The 15,508-nt window shown below is 35.5% G+C and overlaps 1 protein-coding gene across 1 annotated transcript in view; it reads right to left on the bottom strand.

Annotated features, from left to right (window-relative positions):
* Window positions 1-15,508, bottom strand: part of LOC103606051 (tetratricopeptide repeat protein 29-like) — a gene marked incomplete at its 3' end in the record, with an annotated part of 93,637 nt that overhangs the window by 19,024 nt on the left and 59,105 nt on the right. Inside the window, exons 6-7 of the mRNA XM_008590648.1 lie at window positions 6,861-7,073; window positions 643-728 (exon numbers count right to left, since the gene is read on the bottom strand). Coding sequence (XP_008588870.1) covers window positions 643-728; window positions 6,861-7,073 — 299 coding nt within the window. The remainder of the gene's footprint in view (window positions 1-642; window positions 729-6,860; window positions 7,074-15,508) is intronic.

The raw sequence follows: 15,508 nt of genomic DNA, 5'->3' as shown, positions 1-15,508 counted from the left end.
ACCCACCTCTACACACACACACTAAAGAGCTAACTCAACGCAGCTCACTCTGCTGCTTAATAACCACATTATTTCCTCAGCAAAATTTCCCTGATTAAATTATAGTCACTTTATTATTATTATTTTTTTACTATTTACTTTTTGCTCTCATTTAAACCTATTTCCTTTTGTCCTTTGTGATATGGAAGCATAGAGAGCCATATTACTCTATATATTTAACTTTCATATATTCTTTTTTTTTTTTTTAAGGATGACTGGTAAGGGGATCCTAACCCTTGACTTGGTGTTGTCAGCACCTCCCTCTCCAAGTGAGTTAACCGGCCATCCCTATATAGGGATCCGAACTTGTGGCCTTGGTGTTATCAGCACCACACTCTCCCAAGTGAGCCACGGGCCAGCCCCTTAACTTTCATATATTCTAAAGCACTTCATGGTAGTTGACTGTATATTGCCTTCTCTAAACAATAAAAGCAATTTTTTAATGCTTCAAGCATATCATTATTCTGCTTTGGTCTCTGTAAATAGGGATACTTCCGGCCCAATTCATTTGTATTGGCTTTATGCTAATACACAAAACAATAAAATAAATACAATAAAATAAAAATCGAAAGTGGCAATGATTAAAAGTTTCCTTTAACTTACTGTTAATGCTGTTTCATATTCTCCAGCAGCCAACTGTGCTAAGCCCAAATAATAGGAAGCTTCTCCTTCCATTTTTTTGTCATTTCCTAGAGTAAAGAAGTAAAAAAATTACCATGGCATTAAAGAAATTGATTTATCACAGCAAACAGAATCCTTGCTTTTTAAGACAGCAGAAAGTTACTACGAAAAAAAGAAAAGATACATAGATTTATCAGTAATCCCTAAACCTAGCTATGCAATGAAAAAAAAGCTAAGGTAAGTACAATTTACCTGAATCACAGATGTTAGAGTAAGGTGCATTAACAATGTAATTATGAGGTGTTTCCCTCTATATACACAACCTGGTATCATCATTTTGACATTCATATGTAATTTTTATACTAGTCAGCCATGTAAAGACCTACAATCGTCTAGCATAACTGCTACTACATAAGTGAAACAACTGGTAAACTGGAAAACAACCGTGCAACTTAATTGGTGCACAAACACTCATACTGACTCACATGGACTGACATTCAGCTAAGTTTCTAACAGGGCAGATAATTAACAAATTAAGGAATTATTGTTTTGATTATTCTCAATTTAAAAGCTATTGACTAAAACTTGGGTGAGAATGGCTAATGAAGCTAGGCTTCTTAGTACAAAATTCCATGCATATTTTGAAATCAAAACACACTTTCTTTGCTAATCACTGGTAATGCTTTCATCATCTTTTTGCATGGAATTTAGCCTTTCTAATTTCTGTGATATTCTATTCATTTTATCCAATGTTACCTAACTTCTGGGTAATGCAAGTGCTGACAGATCTACCTGTGTTTCTGGTCTTTGGAAAGTTAGTATCCTTAGATTTCTAAGCCCTGCATTCCACCTATGAAAGACTTCAGTAGAAGGCAGCAATTCTCCACGCTGCATTCACTCTCACCACCCACTGAATTACCACTCATGAAGCAGTGGCTCATTGGAAGACTTTAAGAAAACAGGATGGCAAATGGCTGTGACATTACTTTTTATTTCTTCTTCAGCTCTTCACAGATTGCAGAAAATTATACCCTCAAGATCTCACTTTAGCATAGTTATTGATGCCAGTGACTGTGACCCAATCTGGGGAATTTTAACTCTTATAATTCACCTGGGCACTACTTTTGTTCTGCTGCTGGTTTAGGGGTGATGGGCATAGGGGTAGGACTAGGGAAGAGAAAGATGCAATAGAAGGAAGAGGTTGTGACAGGAAGTTACCTCTTGGATAATTAAAAGTTAATTGAGTGTGGTTTGTACTTGCTGTGTTAAATGATGTAACTGTGTTAATGCTCTGGCAACTGCCTGGGCTGATATAGTATCACCATTTTCATCTAATTTATGGGAGGGGTAGCTTAGCAAAGAGGAAGAAAGAAAAATCTACTCCTGGCTGATAGAAAGACAGATTTTGAGGCAGTTAGTTGAAGCAGTAATAATACATCCAATGTTAGTTTTAAAATAGTATCTAAACGTGAGAACTTTCCCTGTTTATTAAGTGAGACAAAGCTAAGATGAAGTGAAAACAGTAAATGACAGAGGTAAATATCAAAAAGAGTAGGATTAACAAACAAAAAAAAAAAAGGTTAAATCTGAAATCTTGGCACTATTAAAATTTAGTGACACATGTACCAAAACTTGTATTGTGTAGGATAAAAACATAAAGAGTTTTTAAAAAACCCAACAACAATAAATATAATAAATTATGTGGTAAGTTGTATGGTGATAGGTACTCTGGCGGAAAGACAGAGCAGGATAAGGGGCGTTGGAAGTGCTAAGTGGGGCTACAGAGGACAAAGAAGTTTTCAATATTAAATACGGTTTTCAAGGTAGACTCCATTGAGAAGATGGTATTCACAATAAATTGAAATTAGAAATACATAACAGAAAGAATTTTAGGAAACTCATAACTGTGGAAACTCAACATACTCCTAAATAACCAATGGATCAAAGAAGAAATCACAAGGTAAAATGATTACTTTGTGAAAGTAGAAAATACTTTGAAACGAATGAAAATGGAAATAGAACAATCCAAAACTTACAGGATGCAGCTAAAGCAGTGCATAGAGGGACATTTATAGCTATAAACTATATATTTTAAAATGAGAAAGATCTTTTCACCTTACAAAACTAGAAAAAGAGAATCCAACTAACCCAGAGCAAATAGAAGGAAGAAAATAATGAAGACTAGAGTGAAAAAAAATGAAACAGAATAGAAAAGCACTAGAGAAAACTGACAAAACAAAAATTGATTCATTCACAAGGTCAATAAAATTAACAAACCTTTAGCTAGACTGACTAAGGAATAAAAATAGGAGAGCCTCAAATTATCAAAATTAGGAATGAAAGAAAGGAAATAACTTAAACTTTATGGAAATAAAAATAATTATAAGGGAATGTTATGGACAAATGTATACCAAGAAGTTAGATAAACTGGATGAAATGAACAAATTCTTAGAAAGGCACAAATGAGTGAAATTGACTCAAGAATAAAGAAAATCTGAATATATCCATACTAAGTACTTAGAAATCAAATGTAATATATCATGTTAATAGAAGGAAAGACAAAAAACACATGATCATCTAAATAGATGCAGAAAAAGCATTTGGCAAAATCCAATCCCTTTTCATGCTAAAAACCCTCAAAAAACTTGGAATAGAAAGGAATTTTCTCAGTCTATTAAAAGGTATCTACAAAAAACCCACAGCTAACATTACACTTAATGGTGAAAGATTGATAACCTTCACCCTAAGATCAGGAATAAGACAAGGATGTCCCCTAGCACCACTTCCATTCAACACTGTGTTATGCTGGAGGTCCTAGTCAAATAAATTAGGCAAGAAAAGGGAAAGACATCCAGATTAGCAAGGAAGAAGCAGAACTATACTTGCAGATGACATGATCTTGTATTTAGAGAATCCTAACGAGTCCACAGAAACTATCAAAGCAAATAAATGAGTTTAGCAAGGTTTCAAGATACAAGATCAATATACAAAAGTCAATTTTATTTCTACATATAGGCAATTAACAATTTGAAAATGAAATTAAGAAACAATTCCATTTACAATAACATCAGAAAGAATAAAGTATTAGGAGTAAATTTAACAAAATAAGGCAAGATGTGTACATTAAAATGATAAAACATTAATGAAAGAAATTTTAAAATATGTAAATAAATGGGCAAATACCCCATATTTATGAATTGGAAGACCTAGTGTTAATATGGGAATATTTCCCAAATTGATTGACAGATTCAATGCAATCCCTATCAAAATTCTACCAGCCCTTTCTGAAGAAATTGACAAGCTGATCCTAAAATTCATGTGGAAATGCAAGTGATGAGAATAGTCAAAGCAATCTCGATAAAGAACGGGGTTGGAAGACTGACTTTTCCTAATTTCAAAACTTAACTATAAAACCAGAGTAACAAAGATTATGTATTTCTGCAATAAGAATAGACATATAGATCAATGAAATAGAATTTAGAATCCAAAAAACAATCTTTATGTTTAAGGTCAATTGATTTTGAGAAGGGTATCCAAACAATTTATTGGGGAAAGGGTAATGTTTTCAACAAATGCTACCAAGACAAGATATCCACATGCAAAATACGAAGTTGGATCCTCCTCACACACCACACACACACACACACACACACCTGAAAATAGATCACGGATCTAAATACAGCTAAAACTGTAAAACTCTTAGAATCAAGTGTAGGAGTAAATCATTGTGACCTTGGACTAGTCAAGGCCTTCTTAGTCACAACAGTAAAAGCACAAATAACAAAAAGAGAAAAAAATAGATAAATTGGCCTTCATCAAAATTAAAAACTTGTGCTTCAATGGATACCATCAGAAAGTGAAAAGAAAACCCATAGAATGGGAGAAAATATTTTCGAATCATGTATCTAATGGAAGACTTGTATCTAGAATATATATAGAATTCTTAAAACACAGTAAGAAAATGACAACTTAATTAAAAAGGGGCAAAGAATCTAAATAGACATTTCTGCAAAGAAGATACATAAACAGCCAGCAAGCACATGAAAAAATGCTTAACATCATTAGCCAGCAGGGAAGCGCAAATCAAATCCACACAGTGAGATTTTTTTTTACCATTTTGCACTTACCAGGGTGACTATAATCAAATAGACAGAAGTAACAAGTGCTGGTAAGGAAGTGGCTAAATTGAAACCCTCATACATTGCTGGTGGAAATGTCAATTAGTGCAGCCATTTGGAAAACTTGCGTTCCTCAATAAGTTAAGCATAGAGTTATCATATAATCCAACAAGTGCACTCCAGGTATATATCCAAGACCATTGAAAATTTGCACAGAAATGTTCACTGCAGCATTATTTATTATAGGCAAAAGGTGGAACCAACTCAAATGTCCCTCATTTGACAAATGGATAAAGAAAATGTGATATAACCACACAAAGGAACATTATTTGGCCATAAAAAGGAATAAAGTCATGATACATGCTGCAAGATGGATGAACCCTGAATGCATTATACTAAGCGAAAGATGTTCGGCTGGCACTACACTTGTGCATTACACCAAGGTGCCCTAACAAAGGAGTTGGCCTACGGTGGGTTTCAGTACCCCTTAAATACTATGTAAATCAAGGTGGGAGGCATGCCTTATCAAAGCAATCATCAGCTTGCTGCTCCAGGCTCCTTGATCAAAGTAGGAGACAGTGGGAGTGGATGCTTTGTCCCGAAGTATTTTGGCTGCTGTAAGAGCTCTGTAAAATATTGTGTAATCCTTTGACCTCTGAACTTTCTTACATGGAAAGTGTGCAGACAAATATTTATTGGTTTTAAAAGATACTAAAAATTATTACAGCATAATAATGAAGTAAGTTTTTTCCTATTTCCCTTATCTGTCCTTTGGAAAGCAAGAGATGTTTTATGAAGCGAGACTGCTCCGCAGGCTCTGGTTGTTGAAAGAGACCCAAAACCCTTCCTTTCTTTGTGAACTATTTTACAATTTAGCAAATGTGAACCTAAAGTAAAATACCTTTTTCTAATTGATGCATTCCTCCACATTGAAATTCTATGTAACTTTCCACGTGGCTAAAGTTTGCTGCTGAAATTATCTAAGAGCTAACTACTTATGCAAGCGTTTATACCTTTAGGGAAGGTACTAGATCACCATTTATTCAAAAGCAGATCATTTAATGGGATCCATCTTTCAATGGGGTGATTTCCTAATAACTAATATTGTTAAAAGATGTAACAGAGAGAATAAGCTAGGATGTTTACTTTTGCTCTTTGTAAGTTAAAATCACACCCAGAAAATCAGTTCTGCTCATTCCAAATAAGCCACCTGTTACTTAAGCCAATTAATTAAATATATCCATGAACTAATAAACTTTAGATCTAGAGCATAACTTCCATCTTTTTCTCCTTCGTGAAAAGGCTACTCTTTTAAGAAATTATTATATGATAATAAAATATCCTCGCATTTTACAAATTAAAAGCTTATAAAATATGCTCCACAGTTTTTCTTTATATTTTATACATACATAAATGATACAGAATATTAAAGATATGATTTTCTCTCACAATAGAGTTTTTACAAAGGCCAAAAAAAAAAAGCATTTACAAAAGCCGTATGTGTGCATACGAATCACCCGGGGATCTTGCTAACCTGCAGATTCTGATACAGTAGGGCTGTGGTGGGGCCTGGCATGCTGCTTTTATAACTTGTTTTCTGGTGATGCTGATGCTGATGCTGCCATTCCAAAAGATATTTTGCGAGCAAAGGCTCTAGATTAGAGTCCTATTTTCCTGTTACTCCTAACTAAATATTTACCATATTTCCCCATTACCTGACAACAGGGAATTTACAAACAGTGAAAGGTCTCTAAGATTGCAAGAAATATATAACCTTAAACACAGCATACACACCGCCTCAACTTTTGCAGGTAACCTTACCTTCTCATTCTGGGTTCCCTGTTTTACACCACTATCTCGAGTGGATTGTAATTTTGGTGATAAAGCTTTCAAGAAACTAATGGATTTCTTGTTGTCAGCACTAAGGCATCTCTATTGCACAGTGAAAGTATATTGATGGCATTTGTCTTTGCATTTCATAGGAAATAATCACCCTAACACTTGATGATCTTTACTTTACTCCTGGGAGAACCAGTGTCTGCCCATTAAAGAAGCAATGTGAGAATGTTCTTTTCCACCCACCTTCTTTAGCTATTTCAGAAGCTTTTATTAGAATTTTGATGGCCTGTTTGTATTCTTTATTTTCCAGCATTTTGTCTGAGAGTAATCTGTAAGTCCTCAGGAGACTCTCACAGGCCAACAAGTTGAGAAAGCGGCCTGCCTCATCCTTCCAAATCCGCCCCTGCGTCAATTGATGGAATGCTTCATAATGCTCAGCGGCTTCCAGAAGCTGACCTGAAGGATAAAAACCATTCATGAATATAAACCACAGGCTAGAACGTATTTTCAAAACTTTTGCATACATGTTAGCTTTGCTATTAAAGAGGGAAACACCATGGAATACAGTGAAGGATTTCTAAGGTTGAAGAGGAGTTAAATTGGGAAAAGAGTTATATCTAATTGACCATCAGATTCAGCATGAATTTTGAATAGACACCTGCCAGAGGGATGTACTTCAGCTAGTAGAAATTGACTGGGATCACGTATGTTTAGAGACAGTGTGAAATGCAATAATAATTAATACCAAATCATATTAGCTAAACTTTATTTAACACTATGTGTGCAAAGCACTGTGCTATGTGCTTTATATGCATTTCTCATTTAATGCTGAAAACAATTTTTTGGAGTGGAACTGTTATGATTCCATTTACAGAAGAGAAAGCTGAGGTTTAGTGAGGTTAACAATTTTGCCCAAGACTGCATGTCTGGTGGGTGATAGATCCAGGAAGTCTGATCCAGAGCTCATGCTCCCAATTATTATCCCGCACTGCTTTCCCAACAGACTGGCAATTTCTTCATTCATAAGAAAAATTCAGGTATCTTGAGAAAGGATGCATCTGTTACAAATCTCAAATTAAAATATTATGAATCTTGGGCCGGCCCGGTGGCGCACTGCTACAGTGCGCCGCTTGTGAGCGCGGCGGCGCTTCCGCTGAGGGTTCGGATCCCACATACAGACCGGTTCCCGCTCACTGGCTGAACGAGGTGCGGGCGCGACGCCGAGGGTTGCGATCCCGTTGCCGGTCCCGGTCCGGTACGGGCACGACACTGAGGGTTGCGATCCGTTGCCGGACACAAAAAAAGACAAAAAAAGGAAAAAAAAAAATATTATGAATCTTCTTAAACTTTGAACTTACCAAGGAGGCATCTGTATACTCCATCTAGTTTTTGATTAGATGTAACTTAACTGCCTTTCTGGATTATTCCCTATAATATAGTACAAAATATATTCTCTCAAAGTCAAAACTCTCAATTACCTTAAGTCATTTCATTCCTTAAAATATGAACAAACGTATTTCTGGTAGGGTAGTTTGCAGCTCCACGCTGTGGACTGTATTACACTTGTCAACTGCCTTATGGAAATATCCTGTTATATAAATACTGTTCTATGGTATTGAAGTTACACTATTGGAATTAACTGAAAAAAAAACACATATCTAGGCACTCCAACCACAGTGGCTAAGAGTGAGTGCAGGCTGTAAGCAAACAGCCTATTCCTATCCCAGCTATACCACTTTTTGTTTAGCCTCGGACTAATTCCTACCCTCTCCTAGCCTTAGTTTATTCTGCAAAATAGGATTACAGTGTAACCACTTCAGGTACTATTGTGAGAAACAAATTAATGCATGTTCAATGTGTTATGGAGTAGGTGCTCAATAAAATAGTTACTCTTATCAGTTGGTATAGTAATAACGTTTTTTTAAAAATCCAATTGGACAATTGAAATATAGCCATTAATTTGTTATATTCTTTAAGTATAACTTACTCTTCATGCAAAAAACAAGAATTAGTTGAGTCCTTATAACAATATTGTCATGGCTGATTTAATTAACCTAGCAGGTCATATTAGGCTCAATATATTTCCTGAAAGAGGTTTCATTGTATAGTGCAGGTTGGAGCTGCTGACATGACTATTGCATATTTGATAAATTCATGTTGCACTGAATTTATCAAAATCAGTGTTATAGAATGCACACACAGTTAAGAAAATTAAAATAGCATTTTCTTTTTTTTTTTCTTTTCTTTTTTGTGACCAGTAAGAGGATCATAACCCTTGGCTTGGTGTCACCTGCACCGCGCTCAGCCAGTGAGCACACCGGCCATCCCTATATATGATCCAAACCTGTGGCAGGAGCACCGCTTCGCTCCCAGCGCCGCACTCTCCCGAGTGAACCACGGGGTCAGCCCAGAAAAAAAATAGCATTTTCAAAGAAAGACAATCAACAGTGGTGGATAACCAGTAAATGATGTGTACAACAATTCAGTAAATACATGGCCAGTCTGAGTCCTTGCTCTACCATGCCAAAGGGCATCCAGCAAAGACATATGCAGTGGGCAACGTGTACTGTCGAATTGTTTCTAAATTTTTATTATGAAACAGAAGACTGCAAAGCTATAAATATAAATAAATAAATATGATTTTACAGAAGAATGTTTCATTACCTGGACAGGTGTTTATGATAAGTGAACATTTTGGAAAACATCAGATAACATTTACAAAGCATTATCAGTGTTATCTCTGGGAGGTAGAATTTCAGGTGATGGATGGTTTCTTTTTTGATTATTTTTTTATTTTTCTTGATGTTTTTTTTGGGAGGTAGAATTTCAGGTGATGGATGGTTTCTTTTTTGATTATTTTTTTATTTTTCTTGATTTTTCTTTTTTTACTAATTATCATTTTCTAAAGTTTCTATCATCAAAATATGTCCATTTTGTAATAAGAAATATACAATATAAGTTATTTTAAAAATAATGCCCAATCTCTTTTTCATTTTCTTACAAATACTCAAGGTTGAAGTTTTCTGCTCTATCTTTACTTTATCTGACAATTTTTTCTTTACCTCCCACATAAGCAGGCATAGTTTTTCATCTTTCCTGTAGCACCTCGACAGAAACACCTTCCTCCAAATACCCATGACCCTCATTTTTTTTAAAACTAGAAAGGAGCATTGATATATACGTGTGTTATGCTTCTTCTGTTAACTACATTTCTGCCTGTAAAGTATAGCTCTGTATCCCTGGAAAGATGTATACAAAAGTTCTTTTTTTTATATGCAGTATCCATTTATTCATAAAGTATAGCTCCATATTTCTTTTTAGCCATGTGAATGGGGGAGGGTGGATACAGGAAAGTGTGAGTATACCAGATAGTTCCAGAAAAAATAGGGACTAAAAAAAAAGACAAAGCTCTGGATAACTCTATTAATTGAATTGGATGCAAATGAGGTACAATGACGTAAAGAATAAATGAGAGCTGATATCCATGTCCAAAATTTGATCTATATGAGGGCAGAAAGGGAAGGATACAGGAGGGAAGGGAGAGTTAGAGTACAGAAAGGACAGGTGAAGGAAATGAAAGGAGGGGAAGAATGGAGAATAGGGGGGGACTGTGTCTTTTTATTCCATATAAGCCAGACTTCCTTCTGTGTTATGTAGTCTTGGGTGGGTGCGTTATTGTATCTTGACAGGCTGTCTAAGCAGAAATGAAGTAAGGCTGGTTCTTGGGACATTGGTCTCAGTTGGCTGCTATGGAGGCTGACCTTGGGATGACTAGAAATAGTCTTTTCAGCTGAATTTGATTTTTTTTTTTTGTCTTTTTCCGTGTCCGGCAACGGATCGCAACCCTCAGTGTCGCCCCCGTACCGGACCGGGACCGGCAACGGGATCGCAACCCTCGGTGCTGCTCCCGCGCCTCGCTCAGCCAGTGAGCGGGAACCGGTCTGTATGTGGGATCCAAACCCTCGGGCGGGAGCGCCGCCGTGCTTCCCAAGCGGTGCACTATCCAGTGCGCCACCGGGCTGGCCCCTGAATTTGATTTTTGTTAAAACTTTGAGAGCTAATACCAGTGTAGTGCTTAGCTCATGATTATTGGCGAAGGTGCAGCTCTCAGAAAGGTCAATGTGACATCTCCCATGGGAAAAGGCCTGAGATGATTGGGTAAAAGAGAAGAGGGAACTACCCTTTCCTGAAGACTTACTATGTTCCAGTCAAAATGGAAGGTTTCCCCCCATTCATTATCTTCTTTAACCTTCCAAAAAGCAGTGAAGTAGATACGATTATTACTTTTTCATTAAGAGGAAACTGAGGCTCACAAAGTTTAAATCACTTAAATTTATGTCAGAATTATAAGAAGTGATGATTAGGATTTAAACCCAAGATCACCAAAAGGCCTTACAACTGGTTCCACCACACCAGACACTAATCAACAAACCACAAGTCGCGAAACCTACTTGGAGTAAGTTAAATTCTTTGGAGATATATTTCTGTGTTAAAAACAGTGCTTGAGTTACATGATTTCTAGTCTTTTCCAGTTCTATAATTCTGTGACTCTACTCAGACCATCACAGATAACCTCTAACAGAAGCACAGATATTAGCTACTGATATGCTTCTAATTGGTCTTTCTGAAGGAGATGGATGTATAGCTAGCTACATCTATATCTAAATTCCATGCTTTCCTTATGCAGTGACATCTGTGGGGGGACCTGGAATTCCTTGGGTGCTCCAGACATAGTCACCTGTAGCGTCATTTACTTATTCATTATTTCACTTTCCCTTCCTTCACCACTTTGCCACAGATAAGGTCCCTGGGATCCTGATTAGTACTATTTTAAGTGGAGGTACCTATACAGAAATAGAGTTTTTCAATACTTCTCATGTGTAAGGATTCATTTATAAAAGGATTTGGTGGCAGTTAAGCACACAAATGACTTGGCTACAATTTCTAAAGGCTGGTCAGCATTTGAAAGCACATTTTATGATATAATATAATATTTGATTTTAAAATATTAAATGATATGTCTATGCTATGGAAAGAGCAGAGCAATTTAAATATGCAAGTATTTCCCTTTAAGCATGATTAACAATGATATGATTTCCATCCCATTTCTATTTCCAACTGTGAAAAGGATTTTTAAAATTTTATTAATTTCTGAGTAAAGGCTCTGGTATTAATTAAGACTAGACATGTAGTAAGAAATAATGCATACTGTTTTTATCTGGAAATCTTAAATTCAATATACGCAAGAGCAATATTATAAAAGGCCATTGATACAGTGATGATTTTGAAAAAACTAAAGGTAAATATCAATGTAGATAATGAATCAGACTTTCTAATTTGGCTCACAGCATCACTTTCTGACTTCTTCAAGGTGTTCATATATAGCCTACCCTTTGTTACCCAATAAATTTTAATATATCGGAACCAGATGAGATTTCTAGATCCCACTACCAATCCTTTAGAAGGACAAGGACAAGTGTTTAGTCCAAGGGTCCAAGAACTGTCCTCTGAAATTATCAAGGGATAACATTATTTCCCATGAGGAAGATGAGACAGAGAGAAGAGAAATGATTACACCAACGTGTTCCAAAAATAAAAGTTAACAGAAAACAGGACAGAGAAGAGTAGGCCTGGGGGATATTCATGGGGAATATTAAAGGTCTCCTGAGAGGAAGTAAGTTTTATCATGTTGCTCCAGGAATCACCAGCAAGTCATCACCACTATTAGTAACTAGGGTCATAGTAGTAATCACAATAAAAAAGACACACTAACTACTGCTGAACTAAGCCTGGAATGCATGATTTTATACTAAGCAAAAATCCAGGTAGTCCACCTATATTTTACGTGAAACAGAGAAGAAAATGAAGCCAAATTGTCTTGTTGGCAGGACTGTGGATGGTCCTCCACAGATAGCATCAATAGTCAATTTACTACAATAATATGAAGTAGTATCAGAAAAATCTTGGGAGAACACTGTGAATTGTGTAAAACAAGAGCATCCAGGTATGGATAGAAGCAGCCTTAGCCTCAGATTTGTTTGTTTTGTTTTTTAATAATTATATGACATCTACATAAATAATAAGGAGTTTGCATGCACTGATGGTTTTTCACCCAAAGGAAAATGCACTCAAAATAAAACTACTACAAGGGAGTTTTACTTTATCTAAAGCCCACACAAACAAGAAATCCATTCATTTATTTAAAAATACAAACAAAACCCAAACAATGCTGTAAACTGCAAAATGCCTGGTAGTATGTTAAGACAAACACTATGTAGAGAAAATGAGATTTTATATAGCTGGGTATTACCCAAATTGTTGCTTACCCCTCTTCCCTGCACAACATCTCTGAAAGTTTATGGATATTTGTTGTATCACAGCAGATGTCTAGAACAAATATTAAGCAAAGGAGAATGTATATGATCTCTCCCATTTTAGTTTTTTTTAAAGTAGGAAGATTGACTAGATATTAACACAAATGGGTTTAAATGTGAAGCTGCCATAAAAGCAGGAACATAAATGTAATTCTCTCAGCCGCTATTTTGATGCACATTTTTGATTCCATGAATATTTTATGAAATGGCCCAAACTAAAGCCATATAACATTCCTGCATTACTGATGCTTGCGCCCGTAAGCTACGAACATTAGAGGCATGATTGAGTGCATTAAAATGAACTCATTCAGCAGTGCATTGATTACTTGAAGGGGGAGGGAAACGAAAAAAGAAAAAAAAAAGAAAAGAAAAAAGAAGTTGCTCCACTTAAGAAAACATCACACAAATCTAAACTTTGCAATGTATGAAGGGCAAAAGCAAGTTTGAATAAAATAATATTTCGTAAATAAAGTGTGACTCTGTACAGACCTGACATTAATTAGGCTGGGTGTTAATTATGTCCAAAGATGGCTGCTGGTATTGTTCAGGTAATTTAAAATGTCACAATCTCTAAGACACATAGACTGACCTGTTTTAGCTCCATGCATCAGCATTTCTGAAGGTAGCTAATTATTTCCTTTTCTATCAACTTGTACATTTGCCAGTAAAAATAATGGTGCAGAAACAATTGCATAAAAATAATTTGACAGCTCCACAAGACCCATTTCTTCAGCAGCGCTGGTATAAGTCTTGAACATATTTAGTTCTAAACTGTGCACATTTGTTGAGGACTTTAGGGAAATATTCCACTTTAGTTTAAAACAACAACCTAAAGGAACAATAAAGCTTTAGGTACATTATATTACATTTTAATCTGGAGCTACTGGACATCTTTGGCATAAGTTACTATTCAGTAATATGTAGAGATAAAATCTGCTAGGAGCAATATTGAACAGTAGCAGAAAGAGAAAAATGTTATTGCCCTTTTGTAAAAACAAAAGACATTGCTTTCCATTTTAGCTGAACTGCATGAACAATTTATATTATCTTTGGGTTTTTACATTCAATTATGATAATTATAACAGCACTATACATGCTGAAATGGTTAAGGGCTTGCTACACTTCCAACAGAAACTATCACTTTCAAGGGTTTATCTCCTGTCAGAGGAGATTTGTTTGTGCACTATAACCACTGCACACCATTGCAAAACGGAATGCTGGAAAACAAAGATTTTGTTCCGTAACTCAGCAGATCCCTAAGAAACTGGGAAGAAAATGTGCCCATAACTTTTGAGTAGCTACTTTGGGATATTTAGAAGAAATTTAAGATGTTGTTTTAAAAATGGAATCCTCTCTTTATCATTTTGAGCACAGATTTCAGGTGAACATTATAGGAATGTTACTGCACACCAGTTAAAGGGTATTTGTCACTAAACCAGAAACTGAAAAGGGTCCCATGTAGAAACGAAAATAGGTTTGGGAGAAACTCACCAAGGGCTTTATTACTGATACTGGCAATACTAGTACAAGTTAATTTTTAAAGATCCAGAAAATTTGCCTCGACTTCCAAAATACTCTGGAGGAACTTATTAATTGTTGCTGTTTGTGATTTTAGATAGCTGAATTATGGTCAGTACACAAGTTTGACTGCTCTCTGTCAATAAACCTCAGATGGCTAGTTTCTATCTGAATTTTGTAATTTCTAAGGATTAAGCATTAGGCAGCTTTGCTCTTAAAGTACATAATTGAAGGTATTGACATTACTCAAAAAATTAAATTTTAAAAAACAAAAAACATTTATATAATATATAAACAATAGGAAATTAATATTAGCCATTATAAATCTTGTAGAATTTACTATTGTCCTCATATAATAATTTGTTTTACTTTAGTATTTCCACCTCTTCTTAAAATACTAAGTTAAAAAGTGTTGACAAGCATAAAAGTCTGAGGAAAAACAAAGTCAATATTGACATTAGACCAACTAATGAATTATATTGCTTGGGACTTAATCAATAATGTAATTCTTACTTGATCTAATGTAATTATGTATTGCCCATGATTTTAAATAAACCATACTCAATCTACTTTGTACATGTTTATTTGAGGAAAGAGAAAGGTATGGAAGCATATATACCAAAGTATCAGCATTGATTATTGAAGATGCAGGTGAGGAGAGTATCAACTTTTCTGCCTCTACATCTTCGTTTTGATATACAATGAAATGTGTCATTTTGGATATTACAAAACAACTAAACAAATGGAAAATTATCTATTTAGGTGAATATGAAGATAGAGAAGTAACATTAATTGAACACTTATGTGCCAGGCACAATACTAGCATATACTTATATCTGAGTTACACATATATATAAGCTTATGTCACCCTTGGGTGTTATAATCTATATTTCAGAGGTTAGAAAACTGAACCTTAAGAATTGTCTTGCCTAAATTCTCATGCCAACAAGGTGGCAGAGCTTATGCATGAAGCCCATGGTGGCTTTACTTCCTCAAAGT

The sequence above is a fragment of the Galeopterus variegatus genome, unplaced genomic scaffold, assembly GCF_000696425.1.
Source record: "Galeopterus variegatus unplaced genomic scaffold, G_variegatus-3.0.2 Scaffold6247, whole genome shotgun sequence".
Lineage (NCBI taxonomy): Eukaryota > Metazoa > Chordata > Mammalia > Dermoptera > Cynocephalidae > Galeopterus > Galeopterus variegatus.
This window is presented reverse-complemented; position numbering and strand designations above follow the sequence as displayed.